Below are 23,034 nucleotides of genomic sequence, written 5' to 3'. Positions count from 1 at the left end.
TTCCGTATTATAGCCTGACAACCCCAGCATGTAACACACCAGGGGTACCCCATTCCACCACCTGGGGCACACATCCCAGTTGCTCTTTGGGCAGAGCGCCCTAGCCCCCAGCTAGGGTTCTGAGGACTATTTAGTAGCCTTTTACGACAAGCTTAGCGCTGCTGCAGGCCTATTCTTTTGACACCCGAACCTGCACGGGTCACATCGATCGGTCTGCAGTCTTCAATTCAAATAGTACCAAACTGAACAAGGCTTTGTTGAAGGTGTAAATACTCATTTTGACTTAAATTGATAAGAAATTAAATTATAAGGATAAGGATTGTTTTCCTTTTTTGAACATGTAATTCTCGAATAACCAACTTTGAGGCAGTTTACGCTTGTTCATAAACCGCTTCGCAGCTCGTGAAGCGTAAACTGTCCCAAAGTTTGTTATTTCGCATGACCTAGACAAACATGATTAAAACAATACTTAAGCCAATTTTCGTTTAGCTTACCTTAGAGATGCTAATAACATTTCAGTTTGCAGATTATATTATTGTCTAATGTTGATTGGGAACGGTGAAGCTATAGACATTTTTTGTGGTCAGTTCACGTGGATAATTATTTGTAGATTGATGAAATTTCAGTCTTAATAACTTGTTACACTTTGCTGATATACACGAAATTAGAAACGCTACATCTATACCTTATAATCGATGATAATTTTTTAACTACCACATCAGACGTTAGATATGGAACATCCTGCCTTTTTATGCGTTAAACTGTATTTTCTTCTCGAATCTTTTATAAAGATACTACATTTAATACTGTCCTGTTGAATAACAAATTGTTTTATCAGTTTCATTATGTGATCAGCACTTGCATTGTATCTCTTATGTAAAGTACAAAAATGATCCAATAAGGATTTATATTCAAATTGCAAAAATAAAAAATATTACTCTAATTAGTTAAGTTACACATCATTTGAATTGTTAAAATCTGTAATTTTTTTTCTCCAGTCATATTATTTCTTAACTTTTTATGCATTTGTACTATTCAAAACGTTAACACAAATATGGACATATTAACTTTTGAAAACTCTGAAAGTCAAAAATCAGTTAGGCATTATTTTCGAAATGTTCGTTGTCTTGTAATTCGTAAATCAAAGATTCAAATGTTGCTTTTTTATTATGTTTATTTATCTTAACACAATTGTATATGTATGTTAGCTTCAGAGTTCATCATTTCCAATGGGGATTAAATGTTCATTTACTTTTCTTTCGCCATCAGTCAATAGAATACTGGGAATTCTATACTTTAGTATTTTTCATATTTTCCCAGCGTCCTACAAATGAATCCTTGATCAAATTATCATTTGATCTTTTGATTGCTTGTATCAATGATATAGAAGCATCCATTTTTTTAAGTTCTCTGTCTACTTCAAAAAGTTTTGTTCGAAATATATGGAACTAGTTCTGTACATTTCCCTACAGGTTACATTCCAAACTGTTCCAACCCCACAAAAAAGAAAAAAAGTATTTTGTCCATGTCTGTTCGATGCCTCCAAGTGGTCTATCTTTTCCATGCTTCTGTCAATTCCTGAAACAACGTCATCTGTAGAAGTCGCTATATACGTCATACGATAGTTGTAATGATCTCGTCTGATTAGCGAAGTATATGATAAATCCTTTATGTTATAGCGAGTTTCTTGCAATCTTTGTTTCAGGTGTTGACATGCCTTTTTCACGGCCTGGATAATATTGCCGGCGACACAGATAATGAAGGTATCATTCTCTAGATGTATTGATATGATGCCTTGTTTCTGCTCCTGTACCAGTACAGCATGCGAATTAGTTCCACCAAATCCAAAAGAGTTTGTACAAGCTACCCGCTTGTTTTCGGCATTTGGCTGCCAATCTCTCACTGAAGTTGCTACAGCCAGTGGTATAGATTCAAAATCGATTGTCAGATTACCACTTCCTTCCTTGAAATGAAGTGACGGAACAATTTGGCATGGTTCATCATTAACAGGACTTTCATTAGACCTGCGGTTCCAGCCGCTGATTCAAGATGCCCAATGTTAGTTTTAACAGATCCCACAGGAACCTTGGAGTCTGATTTTAAATGTTGACCAACAAATGCTGACAGAGCTTTCATTTCAATTGGATCTCCAACTGGTGTTCCTGTACCTACAACAAAATATGACACTTTTCGAATATTTTTTAAAAAAAAGTTTGTTTGGTCATTTAATCCCGTTTTTGTTTGGTATATACACATGTTTCAATTAAATAAACCAAGCTAGTGGTCGGTGCGTATCTATATGAAGCCTAAACAGAGGGAGATAAAGTGTACAAACTTGTGGTCAGAAATAATGAAATAGAAATTTATGCCATTTATTTTGTACATCTGGTAAAATATTTCCTCTAGTTTAAGCAGGTTATACTGAATAAACTAAATGTTTATATTACTATCTATCAGAGGACGTTATTAATCAAATGATCAATATTTAAGTCGTTTTAAAGAGAATGTAGGCACTATTCACATTAAAAAATATTGCAAACAAATTCAGGCAAATCTGTAGAGTACCAGTCCATATAAAGTACAAACACTGCCCATAATAAAGTGATTCATGGTGAAGAAAAACCCACCGAACAAACAAAGATTTGTCAATCTACATAAGCTATATTTGTATGTGTCAGTTTCCCTTTCAATATTCAAATCTGTACTTTTGAAAAAATCATACGTTTATCTCCAACAAAAATCAATATCTATATATGATTCGATATGATTGATTTAACAAAACAAACAAAAACAACAAAAACAACAAAACTAAACAAAAGCAAAACAAAACAAAACAAAACAAAAACAAAAAGAATATGGTTCTAATTACAAAGAAGACTAATTTACGTTTGTTCGTTGGGTTTTTCCTTCATCGTTATTCAACTCTTAAAACTCTAAAACAGACTCTTTCTGCATTGTAAATAGATTGTTAATAAAGTCGGATAATAGGATAATATTAAAATCATAACTGTGGGATTTCTGTCCAAATATTTGGAAATTATTTTTCATATAAATTCATACACTGCCAGTGGTTAAGGTAATGAACAGTACAGAAAACCCACCAAACTAACCAAACTTCTTTTATCTACGTACTCAATATTTTAACGTAACTATATTTTTCTGCATTCGGATCTGTAATTTGGAGGAAAATCATACGTAATTTTTCAACTTCAATTAACAAAGTTAAGAACTATAACTCTTGTAAAGTGCAAATTTTATGCATATGACAAACGTGCAACAATCTACGTCTCGTATTGTGGTCTATTCCTGTTTTTGAATCAAACAAAGAAGTTATTTATGTGGGTTTAAATATGTCTGAATCACCTTGTGTCTGATTTTTATCAGGACTGCTACATATGCGTAAGAACAATGAACAACTTAATTTCTTAAATAAGAATAGTCTAGTTATATCAACATTAAATAGTCAAAATTGGATCAAGATAGCGACCAAAGATTTTATGATATATTTAGTATGAAAAACTCTCTACTTTATAGTTCCTGCATCTTAGTTTTAGTTATCAGCATTCAGGATCAAGCATTATTTATAAAGATCCTATAATTATGTTTCACACGATACTTGAATGGATTATTGTCTATATATCATTAAAAGAGATGCACAAGAACAACGCATGTCTGAAAAAACCGTGATGTCACGACTTGTTCGGTATCTTCCTGCATTGATATTATTTGTATAGTTTAATGCCAACATTGTTATTACAATTATTATTGTAATCATTTCAAACCTTTGTCAAGTCTATAAGTATTATGATTCCGCATCCTTCGCCTCTAACATAACCATCAGCCTTGTCAGAAAATGTATGACTCAGACCAGTTGGTGATATCATCTTTGCTTTACTAAGCGCGACAAACAGCATAGGATTAAGAATGATATTTACACCTCCACATATAGCCATGTCGCATTCACCTAAAATATATTATAAACGTCATTACAAATGCATGTATATGAATAGGTAAAAAAGAAGATGTTCGATATAAACCCAACATTTCCCCTTTTTACTTGGTAAAAAATCGGCATAGATATTGAAAAGTACTTAAGTTGATGCAAAAACACTTTTCCAACCCTCACATTTATTTATTGTTCTCCAAGGGAAAATATAGTATGCAGTACTATAACGGAAAAGAAAAACTATTGACCAAAATTTACGACAAATGTTATGACTTCTTTCAGAATTGTCAACTTTCTTTTCATCTGTGGCAACATCCCTTCGGCACCTGCGTATGAAGTGTTCATATCACAAGTCGTACTTTATGCCAGAGCTTGCCGAAACTACGCAGACTTTTTGTACCGCGCTAGAACTCTGACAAATAGACTTCTGGAACGGGATTATGTTGCTACAAGATTGAAGTCATCACTACAGAAGGTTTATAGTCGTCATCATGAACTCGTGGATCATTATGCTGTTTCCATCCGCACCTTGAAAACTGATTTATTCAACGGGTCATAGTTTTACTTTCCTCGTTTGCCTACCTCGGAATTGACTTTTTATGAGCAACTCGGCGGGTGTTTCTAGAAAAGCAGAGGACGCTTAACCTACCAGTGCACCTGGTCCGAGTTGCTCATTTGCTTTTGTTACTTTGTATATATGATTTTAGTTACTTTATGTTCTTTATTGGGTATGTCTGTTTTCCATGTCTGGTTTTTGTCCCTGGATTACATTCTTTTGATTACCGCTAAAACCTTGGTTCCCTCGATTACTCCTTAATCCGCCGCATTTTTGCACCTGTCCCAAGTCAGATATTTCTGACCTCTGTATGTCTCGTTTCTTTTTTCACCTTTGTTTCTATTGCTTGTTACTTGAGTATATAGGTGCATCACTTTTTGCTGTGCCTGTGTATACTGATTTTAAGAGCCAGCAGCAGCCTGCTCTGTGATATGAGAGATTCTTTGTCGTTAATTGAAGACCGACGGGTGATCATGGGCTGGAATTTTCATCCCCGTGGAATTGTTGTCTCTTTGACATAAACACCTGACCTATCCTCGGTATATTAAGATAAATGGAGCTTAAATGTGCTGCTTCTGTCAAATTACCGACTTGCTAAACTTGGAGCTTGCTCAAGGTACACTGTAGGTTATATCATTCACATTTGTTTATGGATTTCTGAAGCCTTCTTATAATTGATGTATCAGAAAAGCTAACATCAGACATTAAGCATATAAGCGTTATTAAAAAATTGAAAGTGCAATATCATTATACTACTTGTACGGAAATTCCATGTTTGATCTGCATGATAAGTATTTGTTTAACGCTTTTCATTAATAGGTTACATGTATACTAAAAATTAGAAAGGATTATTTTAATCTGCGATATATAGTAACGATTTCAAAATGGAAGAGAAGATCAAAAGCCGCAAATCATAAAAAAGTATCATTTTAAAGGAGTGGATGGAAAATATAAGTAATTCTTGACCCTGTTTTATACTTCACTTGCAATATTCTTCCGTCTGTCTTTCTTTCCTTCCTACCTTCTGTTACACAGGGGGACTTATCTCTTATCCGTTTCCGCTCATATACAACTAAAAAGAATTGAATATAACTTTTACAGAATCTTTATCGCATATTCCCATTGTGCACATTTTATTTTAGATTTTGATCAGAATCAATCTTTGGGTTTCACAAAGCTTAACATGGGCTTTTTCATTTGTAAGTAATGTGGACAAGGACGGGCCCATATTTTATCCGTTACTTCTTCTATACCACAGACTGGAATTGAATGAAACTTTCATGGAATCGTTATTACGTATTCCCATTGTGCACCTCCTATTTTAGATTTTGATCCAATCCAAATAGAGGTTAAAAGCTGCATTTTATCAAATGGGGGATGAGTGGGGTATCAAGTTAGTGAGTGTTGCTCAAATGTTCTCTATTTTTAAAATAACCAGAATTATGTAAAATTGATCAAAATATCTGGTAATGCACTGAACTTAATACCATTCTTATTCAAATCTGATATTTTAAATTCAGGTATGCTGTACACGTATTTATGGAATAACTTTTTATAGGTACACTAAAAAGGGTTAATTACGTCGTGTAAATAGAACGGAAATATTGCATGACAGAAATTAATCTTAAAATTAAGCAAAAGAATCTAACACCACCGAAAAAAACAGAGATTGAAGAGCAGGATAGACTTCAACAGTCTCTTATTCTTACTTGTGTATTGTCCAAACCGGAAACAGTGTCACGGTTTTTGATTTTTTAGTGTCCCATTGCAAAACATATGTTTCGCGAAAAAAAAAGAAGTTTCTTACTTTATCTGATCACTTTATCCATACTGAATGTAGTAAAGTAGACAGACCATCATACATCATATTTACACACTAAGAAACACAAAGCCCTGACGCCGAGCTGAAAACTGATTTATTCAACGGGTCATAGTTTTCCGTTCCTCGTTTGCCTTCCCCGGACTTGACTTTTTATGAGCAACTCGGCGGGTGTTTCTAGAAAAGGAGAGGACGCTTACCCTACCGGTGCACCTGGTCCATGCTCCAAGTTGTTAGTGGAGTCCGAGTTGCTCATTTGCTTTTGTTACTTTGTATGTATGATTTTAGTTACTTTATGTTCTTTGTTGTGTATGTCTGTTTTCCATGTCTGGTCTTTGTCCCTGGATTACATTCTTTTGATTACCGCTATAACCTTGGTTCCCTTGATTACTCTTTTACTATTTGATAAAAATTTCTAACGCCTCATTTTAAAATGAGAATGAGATGGTTGTCATGACTCATAATTGTACTTTCTTGTTCTTGGTTTCCTCACCGAGAATCACAAATTGTGAACATATATTTTTTTTACATTTAAATGTATCAAAATATTTCATATTTATATTTTGTTGTAATCAATCGAACTAGTATCCGGGTAGAAATCAAAAGAATATAATCCAATGATAAGGCACAGATAGGGAAAATAGACGCACACAACAAAACACGAAATAATCAAAAATATTACGTACAAAGAAATAAAAACAAATGAGCGAAACTCAACACAAAAATTGGAATATGGACAAGTGCATGGTAGGATACGACAACGTTATAAACAAATTAAAAATAAATCACGACATCTTTATTAACAAATACGTAACTTTTTACACTAGCTGTATTGTACTTAAAATTGCAAAAAACTGTAATCAAATTTTCCAAATTCAGACACTGCCGATGGTTAAATGATTCATGGTGTAGAAAAATCCACGTAAAAAATATCACATATAAAAATTTAAACGCAATTAAGGGTCATGTACACGACCGGATTTTTGTATTAGTCTTAATAATTGACAACTATGGTGCATGTAATGACATTGAGACTCGATATGTAGAAGCAAATACATGTAGTTTATGTGGTGTAAATTGTATTTATTTTCATAAAAATTCAAGATTTTTGCTACGTTGTTTAAATATTATGACACAATTTGAAAAATGAAACCTTACTTGTAATTACATATTTCAAAAAATATCACAAAAAGTGCTGTCTCATGATATTTTATCAATAAAAATCGTGACGCTTTTTTAATTGATAACGGAAAACACGACAGTTTTGTTTACAAATGATTGCATTATTTTTACCCGACATTTTAAATTTAAATTGCACCAATTGTGACCAAATTATTTTCCTATCATTTAATTATATCAAAATAAATCATCTATTTTTTATAACTGACTAAGTATAAATCCAGGTAGAACAGTATAGCTGAAATTTAACTATGCATATGGTTATCATATGCTAGATAAATAATCGGAGGATAGGTAGTCAAGACAATTTACAGTTCAATAAATCAATTCGAAACAGTGTTCCAGCTAGAATTTTAAAAGGGCAGGATGCGAGGTCCTTATAGGGGGCACTTTGGCATGTTGATGAATTTTCAAAAAGGACGGGAATACATATAGTAGTATTCACATTTTACCATTTTGACCTATAAAACACCTCTCTTCCTGTGGAGAACTAAGAGGCAACATAGCAACTGCTCTCTGCCATTTATTTTGATTAGTTTGCCAGAAAAAGGGGAGAGAAGGCAATCTGAATTTGAGAATGATATTTGGCCATTTTTCAGTTGACCAAGTGTTTTATTACAAATGATAAATGGATTTTGTGAACCTCCCTTTTTCAAGTAGTTGCCTCCCAATCTAATGAAAATAATTAAGTTCTGAAACTATATTCCTTTGAGGAAACATCAACATCGTCATACATTACATCTGTTTTAGAGAGACTGTACTCTTTGTAGAGAGGAGATACTGGTTTGTGGTAAAGATCACATATATGTTCTAGAAAGAAATAATTTCAACTAATTCCAGTAAAACTTGTTCAGCAACTTTTGTACGTGTAATGCATACCATTAGGTAACATGTTTTATAAAATGTTACACATTGAAGATGGATGATTTCGGAAATCGTTTAAAATCCATAAAATAGCATTTATTAAACATATTGCAAACAATGTTTTTGGCAACTATACTGCTGGGTTCTCTATGAGATGTTTTAGCATTATTAAAATATTGTCCGCCATGGTTAAAAAGAACAGCCCCACAATTACTGTACTGTTAAAAATACGGAAAATGTATAAAAGATTGAAAATTAGAAGGGCAATAACTGACATTTTGATTAAAAACAAACGTGTGCAATTTTGAATTTTTTTTCACACGTGTTTCTACAAAATTTTAACCTGTTCAATTGACAGTATTTGTCAGAATAATTGTTCACTAGAAATTTATCTCGTGAAAATGGTTGTCCTTAAAATGGTGATATACCTTTCTACTTGTCCATCATCATCGATAACCTTGATCCTACCCTGATCTATATTGTAAAAGTTATTTTGTTGTAGGTTTTATTAATTTTGTTTTGCATCATTTGGATCACAAATTTTAATTGTTCTATTGAATTTTAATGAAATCAACGAAATTTAAACACTAATTTGAAACCCCATAACCTAAATGACAAAAAATCCCAAAACATAACAAAACAAAACAAAAAAGCAACAACAGAGCAAATAAAGAAATATAAATAAACAGATCCACGAGTTCATGGTGACAACCATAAAACTTCTCTAGTGATGACTTCAATCTTGTAGCAACATAACCCCGTTTGAGATGAAAAAAGCAATAAATTAAGTAGAACATCTACGTTAGAGATAGGATAATCAATTGGTTTTCACGAATAACCAAAATATGATCACTCGCGCACGGAACAAGTTCCACACACTCGTTAAATCTGTGCGTTCTTTTGCACTCGTAATAATATTTTGCTTATTCACTCTTACCAATGAATAATAATATTCGAGTCGTTCTAATATCTAATTCATTTTTTTTTTAATTGCATCGAATAATACAGGTGTATTCGGTAATAATTATATTATTTATATTCGATTTACAAGAACGATGAAGATATTGAACAAAACATTTAAATTTTTATATGTAAATTTCGGTAAATTAATGCTTACTTAAAATAACGAAATTCAAATTTTACTATTTTCAAATAAACAACAAACAAAGTAAAAAAAAACATTCAAACAAAACAACAACAACAAAATAAAAAAACAACAAAATTAGATTCTTACTATAATTTTAATATAGCTGATATGTTATGTTTATTTTTTGTACGTATTTTTCCTTTGTTTCATAGGCTCTGGAACAAACTTATTTCTCGTTCGTCGGACAATCATTAAAACATGTAATCGAGTGAAAAAAGACTGTTTTATTTGAGTTTTTTATTTTCAAAAATAAAAGTTTCCCCTTGTAAACTCCAAAACACATGCAAAGAATTCGACATGGCGTAGTTACATAGAAATTTAAGGGTGTTACAGAGTTAATGACGTTGTAATCTAACGCTTCAGTTCCGATTTCAACTTACAGCCAAAATCATACAAAGGCTAAAGTTGTATGGCACTGTAACTTTGTTGTTAAAAAGCAATTTTCATTTTTACAGTGCTTGCAATTAATAACGAGCTTCAGTAGAAAGTGAAGAACAAGATGTAGACAAATACAACTTCATAACAGTCAGCACATCGAAAAGTACAATAATGTAATGCTTTACAAAGCCTGGGTTAGTTAAGAGAAATATTGTGCAGGTAGAAGTGTTTAGAAGTCATTATAATAGTAATCATCTATTACGCATCATAATAATAATAACCAATATTTGTAACGTCAACCACCTAAATTGCCTTTTTAAAGAATTGGACATAGATAGTTACACCCCCGGAAATGCAGCATACAAACGAACTACTTTTGAAAAAAGATGAAATCCTAAACAACCATAAGTCCTTCATGTCTTCTCTCAACATCGAAACAAAATGTGAGGATTTATCTTACGTGTATTGGATTCCATAACTTCATAAGAATCCTTACAAAGAAAGGTATATTCTGAATCTCCATCTTGCTACACGAAGGAGATATCAATTCACCTTACACTGATATTTTCCGCGGTGAAAGATTGACAGTAAGCTATTTCTAATACCACCTACTCTCGCAGTAGCATTAATTATATGTGGATACTAAAAATTCTATTGGTTTACATCGAAACCTAAAACCTTAACTTTTCGGAAATTAGTTTTCTCTAAACTTTTGACTTCTCAACTCTTTACACTACGTTGCCACATGATATATAGAAATCCCGTTTGAAAGGACTTATTCGTAAATATTTTGCTGATTCGAAAAATTATGCTGTTCTTGGTTACAAATTCACATGTTTTGTATGAATCGCAGAAGGATAAAAGCAGGTTTGCGACATATTTGATTTCCTCATTGATGACATATCTGTCACATTTGGAGGAGCTATTTTTTCAACAAGCTGGCATTCCAATGGGCACTAACTGTGCTCCCCTAATAGCCGATTTGTTTTTATATTCATACGAGACTGAAATTCGCCAGATTCTCGTAAATAATAAAATTATAACAGATCCTTTAAATTGATATACAAATATATTGATGATATATTGTCCGTTAACAACCCTTCTTTCGGTAAATGGTTACTACCAGAGCTCGAGATAAAGGAGACAAAGGAGACTACAGAAATAGCTTGTTCTGTTTTTTTACCTACATCTCGAAATCTCAGTTTTCTTTTTTGTTTGTTTGTTTGTTTGGTTTTATATTTGTTTGTTTGTTTGTTTGTTTTGTTTTGATTTGTGTTTATTATGTTTATTGTTTTTATTTTATTTTATTATTATTATTTTTATTATTTTTTTTTTTTTATTTATTTTTTTTTTTTTTTTTTTTGGTAATAGTTCAATGTGCTGTTGTAACCACTGATTTACCGATTATGATGCAATATCATGCAAATTAAAAAACAATTTTAAATTGAAAATTCTGCGAAATCAATAATGCAGCTCATGCATTGCTCTATGATATGTCATATAATACATAAAAGAACAAGGAAACTTTAGGATTATTAATCATGCAATGACTTTTCAAATGATTTGTACTTAAATATGTACTTTCAAAGAACTATTCGTATTTTGTCTCCAATGAAAAGCTTTGCAATGTTCGTTTCCAGGATCAACTAGTTTACGTCTTTACTCTGATTAATAATAATGGCCGACTCATTCTCATTGACAACAATGAAAAATGACTGTATAGAATAACAATTATAACTAAACAATAAAAACAGTACTTACAATAACAAAAGAAGCGGTATATATCTAATTAAATAATGAATTTGAGAACAGGGGACGTAGGTTATTTAGTATACATTGTAATGGTTGTTTAAGTTCCAAAACATGAACTTGCAATATTTTAGTTACAAAGTTGCAACTGCGTATGGAGCTCATGCATTTAGCCAGAACTTGCCGAAACTACGCGGAAGTCATCTCTACAGAAGTTTTATGGTCGTTATCATGTTCTCATGAATCGTTGTGGTTTATCAATCTTCAGCATGAGATCCGGTTTGTTCACAGGATCACAGTGTTATGAGCAACTCGGTGAGTGTATCTAGAAAAACAAAGGGCGCTTATTTTACCGTTGCACCTGGTCCGTGCTCCAAGTTTTAGTGTAATCCGGGTTACTCATTTCCTGTTGTTTTCATGTAAATGATATCTTTTTCAGTGTATATTTTCTCTGTCGAGTCTTTATTCTTGGAAAATACTCATTTGGTTTTCGCTCGAATTTGTTTCCTTTGATTGCTGATTGCATGTTCAAATCTTTTAATATGCTATTTATACAAAGGGCTTAATGATTTGTTTCATTATCCAGTCATATATTTTTAAGTATATTTGTTAATATAAAAATATTCTGCTATAAGATAAATCAAATCTTGTTTTGAACCAGGAAGAATTCTTTTTAAAGTCTATCAGGAATGAAAACGTTCATTTAATAACTAAATCTGGTTCGCTCACGCTATGTAGCAATACTAAAATAGAAACGATGGAATTTTTCATATTATTATTTTAACATATTTAAGTCTATACAAAGTCTCTAGTACGATAGGAAATTCATGGGAATTCCACAAAACAAATTGAAAAATAGATTGCTTGGAGCGTGCCTCAATTTCAAATACTTGATGGGTCAGTGCCAAAATTTAAATTAAGTCAATCAATTACGTGTCATAAGACATTGGAGAGGGTCTCCGAATCCCATGGCATAACGAGTGTTTATAGCGTAACTGTACTTCATATAGCATAGACAATAGAAAAGATGACAAAGAAAATGTTGTATTTTCATGCTTTGATAATTGCGCGATAGTAAGTCATTAGAAGAAAACAAACTTAAACTATTTTGGATTAAATGGGTTTTTTTTATTTGCGAGCTAGTGTACACAAAATTGACGACATTGTCTGGGTTGTTCTGACAATATTCTTTAAGAATGCCCCTGCTTATCAAATGAAAACATGATTTCAAGTTTGATTGCCTTTGCAAAATAAAACCAAAAAAAAAGTCAATGGTTCTATTTCTGTAGTCTTTTACTTTTTGTATATTTCAAGTTTGTGTACTTGTATCATATAATGGTCATACACATTGGCATTACACCAACAGATCCAATAGATAGCGACGTTCAAGCTATGATATATTATGTTTACACTTAACTTCGTGGAATAAATTATGATACCAATTTCTTTATGCTTTTTTTTTTCATTGCGTTAGTAATATAATTAACTCAGATATTTATTTATTGGTTAGAGTTTTCTTTGACCCCGAAATAGTGCGCATATAAATTCGATAACTTTAATAACCAATCACATACTACTTTAACAAAAGCAAGAAAGGTGAGTTGTACCTTAATTGGCGGGCTGTCTAAGATCTTTTTATGCTAATTTTGATATCTAGCAAAACGCGCAGAAAGCTCTTCTGGTGAATTCAAAATTTTACTTGTCTCGGGAAGGGGTCGCTGAATGAATTTCCCCATCTCCTTTATTCAATTTCAGGGGACATGTTTTAGTTTTATTTAAGTTGATAATTTATATATTCCGTTTGATTTAGATTGAAAATTTTAAAACTAAAACTTTTGTCAATCATTTTAGTTTAATTTCAAATTTAAAAAAAAACAGTTTATTTTTTCTACCTCTAAATTTTGGTTTTATTATTATATATTATAATTATAAAGTTCATATTTAATAGTGAAAAATATAGGACTAGAAGTGCAATTGCTGGAATAACGAATGCCGCCCAGGCAACATTTTATGTCTACTAGTTAAATAAAAAAATAATTTGACCTTTTCAACTCAATCAAAATACCAAATTTCAGGTTTCTCGCCTGTCCTGTTTCCAATGTATATTTCAATTATCTAGATTATTAATTTGGCCGGCCATTTAAAACGGGACATTTAGGCAAAATTTATTTGCGTCAAATCTGAGATATATATAAGACGCATAATATTACTTAGTTTCAATAGAATTGTATATCATAAATAAGTAATGTGGCAGTGACAAAAAATAGATTCGGTATTACGAAAGTTTTCAGTTTATAGTTGCCATGGCAAATGCATTACACTTTGTTTGCATAATTTTACTATTCTCATTCAGTTTTATGGTGTGTTCCAATTTGCATTAGCTGTGAATCAGCTGTGAATCGGCACCATGAAAACTGATGTATTCTACGGGTCATGGTTTTCCTTTCCTCGTTTGTCTACCCAGGACTTGATTTTTTATGAGCAACTCAGTTCTGGTGTTTCTAGAAAAGCAGAGGACGCTTACCCTACCGGTGCACCTGGTCCATGCCCCCAGTTTTTAGTGGAGTCCGAGTTGCTCATTTACTTTTGTTACTTTGTGTGTATGATTTTAGTTACTTTATGTTCTTTGTTGTGTGTGTCTGTTTTCCATGTCTGGTCTTTGTCCCTGGGTTGCGTTCTTTTGGTTGCCGTTGTGGCCTTGGTTCCCTTGGTTACACTTACATGTAAATTTTTTAAAAAATGTAAAAAAGTACTACGGCGAAATGGGAATTTTATATTTATCTGTTATGAAAACAAAAAAATAAACTAATGAGATGTTGTTACAATGATTAGGGCAAAACAATTATAAAAAATGATTTTTCTTTCTATGGCAAGCCAAAATGGACAAATATGAGCATTTTCTAACATTAAAAAATGATTTTTTAAATATATAAATTCATTTTCTAATATTACAAAATGAGATTTCTTTTATCACAAAATACTTTTTTAATATCAAAAAATCATTTTTTTAATATTAAAAATTCAATCGAATTTCTAATATTAAAAAACTACTTTTTAATATAAGAAATTGATTTTCAAATATTAGAAAATGGATTTATCGTATTCAATTACGATTTTTTAATATTAGAAAATACTTTTATAATATCAAAAATATTGCAAAGTGATTTTCTAATATTACAAATTCATTTTCTAATATTACGAATTAATTTTTTAATATTACAAATCAATTTATGATATTACAAATTCAATTTGTAATATTACATATTCAATTTGTAATATTACAAAATGTGTGAAATTTTATAATATTACTAAATCAGGAATTTGTAATATTAGAAAATGAATTTCTAACATTAAAAACTATTTTTAAACATAAGAAAGTGAATTTCTAATATTAGAAAATGGATTTGTCGTATTGAGTTTCGATTTTTTAATATTAGAAAATCATTTTGTAATGTTAAAAAATGTGACTGATTTTGCAATATTGCAAAGTGATTTTTTAATATAACAAATTCATTTTCTAATATTACAAATTCAATTTGTAATATTACAAAATGTGTGATATTTTATGATATTACTAAATCAGGTATTTGTAATATTAGAAAATGAATTTGTAATATTACAAATTGAATTTTTAATATAAAAAAATCGTTTCTAATATTAATAAATATTAATATATATATATATATATATATATATATATATATATATATATATATATATATATATATAATATTTTCTATCTAATAACAAAAATAAAAATTGAGTTCAAAAATGAAATATGATTTTTGTTAAATAAATTCAATGACTGTATATGCATATGATTGAATTTAACTAATGAAGTTATTTCAAAAGTACTTACGTAGTATTGTAAACATTTACTCTTCAAATTCTTTATTTGCAAATTCAATATCAATAAATTTACATTATTTTTTGTAAGCATAGATGATTAATAAGCATCACATCCAATAATTGAAAGTAAATTTGCTTAAACCTATAGCATTGTAACTTGTTGCAATTTTGTTTTTAAAATCCTATACCAATTTTAACAATTGTTGTACATGTATGCTCGTGTTACAGCCAGGTATTTTAGCCAGCTTCAGTCTGACTACTCCAGTGAGAAGAACTGCATCACACATCTTGAAGCTTCACTGATTATTATATATGGTCTATGAACCTTCACAAACAAACAACATAAAGATCTACACATATATGTGTATATAAGGTTTAATCACTACAATTACACGCGAAGCGCTTAATTACATTTTACACAATTTCATATTTTGCCTTTGACAGGTAAAGCGAAATAAGAACCAGTTTTGCCACCATACCAATTTTGAAGTTTAAGCCACCCAGGTTGCCAATGTCATTCCTATTGCAGCCATTTTAAAAAAAAAATAGCGGCAATTTTAAAAATAATTTGCGTAAATTCTGCGATTTACTTGAGACGCAGCCTACTAAAAGTTTTATGGTAGTGACAGAACGAAGATTTCAGTATTTATGAGATTTTTCAGTATAATTATTGTCATGGCAACTGACTACATATCGATTCACGTTTTTACATAATTTTATCAGGGTAATTGAACTCGGCCAACTTCGAGTTTCTTACCTATTAGGTTTCCGAGATGTTGCAATGTCCTAGATTAGAAAATTTTCACGATTCCATAAACAATTTCCCTGTACCCTTTCTCAATTGGATCTATTCACTCGCCAAGTTTCATGTCATTCCCCTCACTATTGCTCTAAATAATCATTGACAGAAGTAACAGAGCAATAGCAGTATTTCCTTTGCATTCGTCTGGGGCGACATATTTATTTTTCCTTCATATTTTATGAATACACGCAATATTTATAACATTGTTTCAATGCAATTTAAAACTGTACATTCAGTAAAACCTGTCTAACTCATGCATATCGTAAAATATACTAAGACTGTGGTACTGTTCGCTTTACTGTTTGCTTCTATGGAAGAGGGAAGTAGAACAGATATGTCAAACTTATTCATAAATGATGTGCCAAATGTATAGAATACTTACTATTTGTCCTCATTATAACACTCCTTCATTAACAAACTTAAGACGATTTTTATCTAAATTGTTTCCTGGTGTCTTCAAGAAACAGCGAAACGTTTTAATTACAACTCATTTTGTAAGGAAGTAAATAATTTAAATCCAAACTACATTCATGTTAAAACCCCTGAAGAGTTTTATAAAAACGTCCAATTTTGCATGTAATATTTAAAAAAAGCAAACATTTAAGGTACAAATAAACGATAGATGACTAGACTTCCAGAGGATAAAAATGCATAAAAATGATATTATCAAAGCAAGCTTATAAAATAAAATAAAATAACATACCAAAACTGCGACAAAATCTTAACAAATAAATGAGAGGTTTCTCCCTGAAACGCTTGTGTTGCATAAAAAAATATGCAGTATTAAAATGATTGGTATTTTTGTATTCTTTTCGTGTCCACGCAAAAAGAAAACACAACTATGAACAATTTAAATCACTGTAGGGATTTTACATAATTAATCATTTCCTATAAATATACTCATTGTATTACATTAATAATTGACACCCAATAGGTACATAATAATTATTAACGCATTTCAAACATTCCAAGTCAGTTACTACGTGTGCAGTTTACGAAGTTCCCAACATGTACAGTTATAAAAGTGTTTTTAGATAATGGGATGCATGGCAGCGTGGTAATAGTCTATCCCCGAATGAAAAAGGTGTCTCTGGGTAAATAAAAAAATAGAGAAAAAAATATGAATGCGAGACAAATCTACAGTTATTTTTCATTAAAATTCTTTTGTAAGTTTATTCTGATCCTTCTTCTCAACTTTAAAGGTATTAAAGTAAATAGGCTGACTTAAAATTGAAAGATTATATTTTATTTTCGAAGTCTGAAGGAAGGTAATTCATTTTTGTTTTATTGTACATTGTCTCAAGTTCCTTTTTTTTTCTTATTTTCTTTTTCTTATTATCATTATTATTTTGTCATTTAGTGGAAGCCTTAATGTAGAACATTATAGCAAAATGAAAATTATCAACAGTTTTATCATTGACAACAGTGTACGTTTGATAAGTTTCATTACTACAGGAAACATATAGTACTTGCGCAGAGATAATCCATATTGCATTCTTCACTACTGATCAACTCCTAATATGATTGTTAACGTTATACTTCCAAACCTCCCATTTAAGAAACAATGTGTCGCAAAATATAGACGAAACTTTGTTATATATTTGGTCATATTTTATGCCTCGGTGAGGCAAACATCCAATGGGGTATATATCGGTTTAAAATGCATTCGTCCATGAAAAATTGTAGAACATGTATAACACGGTTATCCAAGTGACCAGAAGTAATCAAGGGAACCATGATTCTAGCGGAAATCAAAAGAATGTAATTTCGCCACAAAGACCAGACATGGAAAACAGACAAACATAACAAAGAACATAAAATAACCAAAATAATATATAAAAAGTAACACAAGTAAATGAGAAACTCAGACTTCACTAAAATCTGGGAGCATGCACTAGGTGCACCGGGTGGGTAAGCGTCGTCTGCTTCTATAGAAACACCCCGTGTTGCTCATAAAAAATCATGTGCAGGGTAGACTAAAGAGGAAGGGAAAACTGTAACATGTTGAACAAACCAGTTTTCATGCAGATGGATACACCGTAACGACCACGAGTTCATGATGACGACCATCGTGCCCAAAATATGTAAATTCTGTCAAATTATCAAAATTTATGTTTTTTCTTTGCCGGATATTTCGGCCACGTACTTCAACAACTAAGATATTCCAATCATGAAAGATTCATGAAAATTGCTTAAAGCAATATGAAGTCATTGTTTAATTATTTGAATACCCCATGTTATGTATAGAGGGTAAATAAAGTTCCAAAATTCGAAAACGGATATTCAGAAACTCATGACGATTGTAGAGTGAGCTAAACAAAATTTTTATTAACTTATTTAAGTTTCATGAAAATAAATGCAAACGCTACTGAGTTCTACTCCGAAAACAAAAAAAAACTTTTAATGAACAAAGTCCCAAAACCTTAAGTCGTAAAATCAGAAATTTACAAAAATTGAAAAAGAGCTTCCATGTATATAAATAAACAAACACCAAACTTTGAGATATAATAAAATAATAGAAAATAGGCCAATTGTTATACTAATAAAGTCACATAACTTAAAAAATCCAAAATTTATAAAAACCGAAAGGGACATCAATAAAACGAAGCCAAAATTAAGAAAAATTGGTGGCAAAATTTCTCAATTAAAGTTTCAAATAAAACAAATGAATCAGTTGTGTTACTATTGAGCACTTATACGTGAACTTCAAGATTTGTATTTTAATGTTGTTCGTAAAAATCTTACCTGTTTATAAATGTTGTTATATCTTTGGTTCATACAGTACGCTGTTCAAATGTACATCTTTTCACTTTAAACGTTTTTCATTATAAGGCGTAATCAAATTCATATGTTATATTAGTGTTTACACAGTTTTATCTATTACAAAGAGACATGAGAATCTTGATTCATGAAGAGTGGTGGATGAAAATGGAGTTGCTATCGTGGGGATGGCATGTCGCTTCCCTGGGGCGAATGACACTGAGGAATTTTAGAAATTGTTGGAAGAAGGCGAATGTCATATCCAAGAGATTCCAGATGAGAGATGGATCATTGACCAGGTCGATGTTCAAGACGAAGACTCATGGAAACCTTGTGCAAATCGTGCTGGGATTATTGATGAGTAAATGTCAATTTATATTTGTATCGCACTGTTCGTTTTGGCCAAACTTTTTTTAGTTTTAAATGTGAAACAATGTACTAAGGAAAATCTTATCAGAACGGCTCTTTAACCTAATAAAACGGGGCATATATACTTTAACTAATATTAAGTTTGTTTGTTTTTAAGGAATTTCAGCTTACCCACAAATATTTATTATTTACATAGTTTTCTGTTAAAACAAGCATTATTTTCGCAAGTATTCGATGTCAATATTGATATGACCAAGTTTAATCGTTTATGCAGATTTTAATAGGTAATACCATTCTTCAAGCTCCATGCACCGGCAGACGTTCGTTTCATCTCTTACTGACCGCTGCAGTCAGGTCTTTCGAAATTATCGAGCGTTATTCAAATCATATGTAGTTTTAATTTACAATCGGATAACGTCGGGAAAAATCATTCCCTTTTTCCCGACTTTTCAAGATTCCTGCATTTTAAGAGGGCTGGCTGCAGCGTCTAGAGAGAATTTCGAACGTCAGACGCTGTTTGGAACTTGACCATTCTTATGAATTAATTATAGATGGGATAAATGGGACAATAAATTTTTTGGCGTTAGTGACACTGAAGCATCATGGATGAACCCTCAACAGTGTCTAGCAATAGAGGTGACACATTCAGCTTTAGAAAACGCCGGGTATACAAAGGAAAAGATCAAAGGAACAAGAACTGGAGTTTATATAGGTAACAATTAAGAACAAATAATTGGAATTTTGATGACTCTCATCTACTTTCTTGAACACTTAAATGTATCAACACTAATATCTACGTATTTCATCTGTAAAAAAGTGAAAATGATTGTAACGCATCAACCTCATTAAATCCAGCTTTTTAAATTGTTTTATCTCCAAAATATTGTTTTTAATATTTTCTGGATATATCACTACTATGATTTTTATGATTCCTTGAATTTTAAAGTACTTAGGTTGCTTAACACTTAAACACCCATGGGTTTCTTTCTTTCAAAAAATAGATATGATGTACCAGTCCCTTTTCAGGGGTAATGAATGACGATTTCTCTGGTGGATTGACCTATGCAAGAAATGAGATTAACAATTTTCTAGCGACGGGCATAGCTAAAGGTATTACAGCTAACATAATTTCCTACTATTATGATCTTAGAGGACCATCACTGTTGTTAGATACAGCTTGTTCATTTAGTTGCAACACATCTAGGTTGCCAGGCAATTAGATTAGGTGCTGATTATAGGATCATGCTTATATGTTTTAAGAGTATAAACAGTATTTTGATTCTTACTTCATACTCTTTAATTTACATTTGAAAACACCTATACTAATTAATTACTTTATATATATATACAACGTCTCAGAATGTGACGACTCTATTCGCTACACTGCTCCATCGGATCAAATTGATACAGGGAATATAACGTAAACTTATAGAAGGGTCTGAAAAATTCACAACGATGTTAGATCTGTCAAATTTGCGATGCAAATTTTTGGTCGTTCCCTCCGCAGGACTCGAACTAGTACCGCTGAGACATCTATGGCAGCACCGCCTGCACTAAGTCCAGCGCCCTTGACCACTCGGCCAGCTAGCCCACGATGTATGGTAGTACGGGACAGTTTATTTATATATATACAAACGTCTAAGAAAGTGACGACTCTATTTAGAAGGGTTGGGAATTCAGACCTATCTATATACATTCGAACTTGTACCGCTGTGACATCTATGGCAACTCCCTTATATAAGTCTAAAGGAAGCTGCCAACCAGTAAACTTAGTGGGTATCGGATCGTCAAGTCATGACGATGCAGCACAAACAAAATGTTAATATATGTACAGGCTAATGACAAATTATTACATTCATATTTTTACAAAAGCCAAACATTGTGCAATTATTTCAACAATACTGGCACCCTGATGCATGATTACCTAAAACATTAATCATCAGTGACACACAGACGTTTATCGTGTCCACTGAGTATGAATTTATAAAATATTTGTCTTTAACTCATAGGAGAATGTGATATGGTTATCTGTGGGGGAGTAAATAGCATATTGACACCAATGAAATTTATAGTACTTAGTAAAGCTAAGATGATATCACCAACTGGTTTGAGTCACACGTTCTCGGACAAGGCAGATGGTTATGCAAGAGGCGAGGGATGTGGAATCCTTGTTTTAAAAAACTTGACAAAGGTAATAGGATTGCAATCAAAATATTGCATATATTGTAGAAGTGCTAATTTGAAAGTATTCGTACCAGAGGTACAGAAAGAGATAAACAAATTGTCTTTATATTTAAATTGAAGCCCTCTTCTCATGATAAATCGAGTGCAAAAGTATAACGTAACACGCGTTCACTATGTGTTCTTTAAAGTAAGCTCGTCTGATGATTAAAACATAGATTTGAGGGTTGTGGTTACCCCGCCGCATTGTTTGCGCCTGTCTCGAGTCAGGAATTTCTGGCCTCCTGTCACTCTCAGGTTACGTTGGTGTAGCTGGAGTATATAGGGGCAACTATTTCGCTGTATCCGTATATAATAATGTTTAGGGCCAGCTGCAGTGCCCTGTGGTGTGATGGTTTCCTCGTCGTTCTTTAAAGATTTTGATGACATTTTTTAATCACGGTCGGGTTGCTTTCTCCTTGACATATCCACCATATATTTTATATTGACATATGATACCTCCTCCTCTTGTTGAACAGGAATGTTTGTAATTCTTTGCACCACGAAAAGTTACCCAAGGTGTAAAGTCTGCATTCTATGTATTAATTCAGTTAATTTGTGTTATAATTGGAGTTTGTTTTCTTGGTCCAGCCCCTGTCTGGGTATTATCGAAATCATTTCCTCGTCCTAATCATGGTATCCTTGCTGATTCCTTTTTGAAATTAATACTTTAAATAAATCTTAATTGTTTTTTATTTATAAATGAAAAAGGACAAAAACTACAAGACAGTATTGAACTTAGTCAGGAAAGGAAATTTAACGCTTAAGAAATAGTTTTTAAGTTATTGCGCCTATTCGCTATTTCATCCTGCCTTAAATACCTTCTGTATTTCTTATTTATCTCCAGGCAAGGCGGGATGGAGACAATATTTTGGCTGTTCTTGGAACTGGGTGTAACCAGGATGGGCAAACTAATATACCAATAACAGCCCCATCAAGTGATCAACAAATATCTCTTTTTTCAGAAGTCTACAGGCAGTACAAAATTGCACCAGAATCTCTTCAGTATATTGAGGCACATGGTAAATCACAAATTATTTACACTAATTTCTGTGACAATCATCACAAGATAGTAGAAGAAAGTAAGAATTTGTGTGATACCGTTTTAAAGTCAAATTCAAATAAGCTCATTGGCGTGGCGGTTTACCACTACACAAAATCACACACAATTTTTGACGCATTAAATTTCTTTCTGAGATATGCTTTCGTTTAATACATGCTTTATGTCTGCCTCGGAACTTACTACCATATTTTATGTTTTAAAAATATCAGGCAATTAGAAACTACTACAAAAGGACAGAATCCATGGAAAAGTTGTTCAAAGGGGAAAATAAAACTACCCTTTTAAATATTTTTTTTTATTTTGCAAATAAAGTTACTAGTTCGTGCAAAATTA

General features: G+C 31.9%; 2 protein-coding genes across 9 annotated transcripts in view; one reads left to right on the top strand and one right to left on the bottom strand.

The window, feature by feature from the left end:
- Nucleotides 1-1,148: 1,148 nt before the first annotated feature.
- LOC148612624 (uncharacterized) lies at nucleotides 1,149-17,163 on the bottom strand. 5 transcript variants are annotated; one of them, XM_088594266.1, is made up of 5 exons: nucleotides 16,993-17,163; nucleotides 5,524-5,574; nucleotides 3,783-3,964; nucleotides 3,102-3,171; nucleotides 1,149-2,168 (listed from the first exon to the last, which is right to left on the bottom strand). In XM_088594266.1, exons 1-4 carry the CDS (start codon nucleotides 17,054-17,056, stop codon nucleotides 3,133-3,135), a joined length of 336 nt encoding a protein of 111 aa, XP_088450392.1. In that variant the 5' UTR covers nucleotides 17,057-17,163; the 3' UTR covers nucleotides 1,149-2,168; nucleotides 3,102-3,132. The 5 variants fall into 5 exon arrangements, with proteins under 5 accessions (XP_088450392.1, XP_088450391.1, XP_088450394.1 ...); XM_088594265.1 differs by having other exon boundaries at nucleotides 3,133-3,171; nucleotides 16,993-17,162; XM_088594268.1 differs by lacking the exon at nucleotides 16,993-17,163 and adding an exon at nucleotides 16,672-16,968 and having other exon boundaries at nucleotides 3,133-3,171.
- LOC148612623 (uncharacterized) overlaps nucleotides 13,220-23,034 on the top strand; it is a 23,003-nt gene continuing 13,188 nt past the window's right edge. For 2 of the 4 annotated variants that reach the window (XM_088594262.1, XM_088594261.1), the window contains exons 1-6: nucleotides 13,220-13,234; nucleotides 19,178-19,410; nucleotides 19,970-20,130; nucleotides 20,445-20,528; nucleotides 21,428-21,609; nucleotides 22,486-22,660. In XM_088594262.1, the coding sequence (XP_088450388.1) occupies nucleotides 20,025-20,130; nucleotides 20,445-20,528; nucleotides 21,428-21,609; nucleotides 22,486-22,660 (547 nt within the window). In that variant the 5' untranslated portion in view covers nucleotides 13,220-13,234; nucleotides 19,178-19,410; nucleotides 19,970-20,024. Of the gene's footprint in view, nucleotides 13,235-19,177; nucleotides 19,411-19,969; nucleotides 20,131-20,419; nucleotides 20,529-21,427; nucleotides 21,610-22,485; nucleotides 22,661-23,034 lie in introns of those variants that run through there. The other 2 variants (XM_088594263.1, XM_088594264.1) reach the window with 2 other exon arrangements.

The sequence above is a fragment of the Perna viridis genome, chromosome 7 (assembly GCF_037379345.1).
Source record: "Perna viridis isolate PV_CMFRI_1.1 ecotype Kerala chromosome 7, ASM3737934v1, whole genome shotgun sequence".
Classification (NCBI taxonomy): domain Eukaryota; kingdom Metazoa; phylum Mollusca; class Bivalvia; order Mytilida; family Mytilidae; genus Perna; species Perna viridis.
Note: the sequence above shows the minus strand (reverse complement) of the source record. Positions and strands in the feature narration are given on the sequence as shown.

What these genes read in the sequence shown, in the direction of transcription:
- LOC148612624 (XM_088594266.1), bottom strand. Translation starts at nt 17,056, where the DNA reads ATGCAACACAAGCGTTTCAGGGAGAAACCTCTCATTTATTTGTTAAGA. An exon ending in GTCCCCCTGTGTAACAGAAG is followed by an intron (nt 3,965 to 5,523) that starts GTAGGAAGGAAA and finishes AATATATTTTAG; the next exon opens with GTGAATGCGACATGGCTATA. An exon ending in TACTTATAGACTTGACAAAG is followed by an intron (nt 3,172 to 3,782) that starts GTTTGAAATGAT and finishes TCCAAATTACAG; the next exon opens with ATCCGAATGCAGAAAAATAT.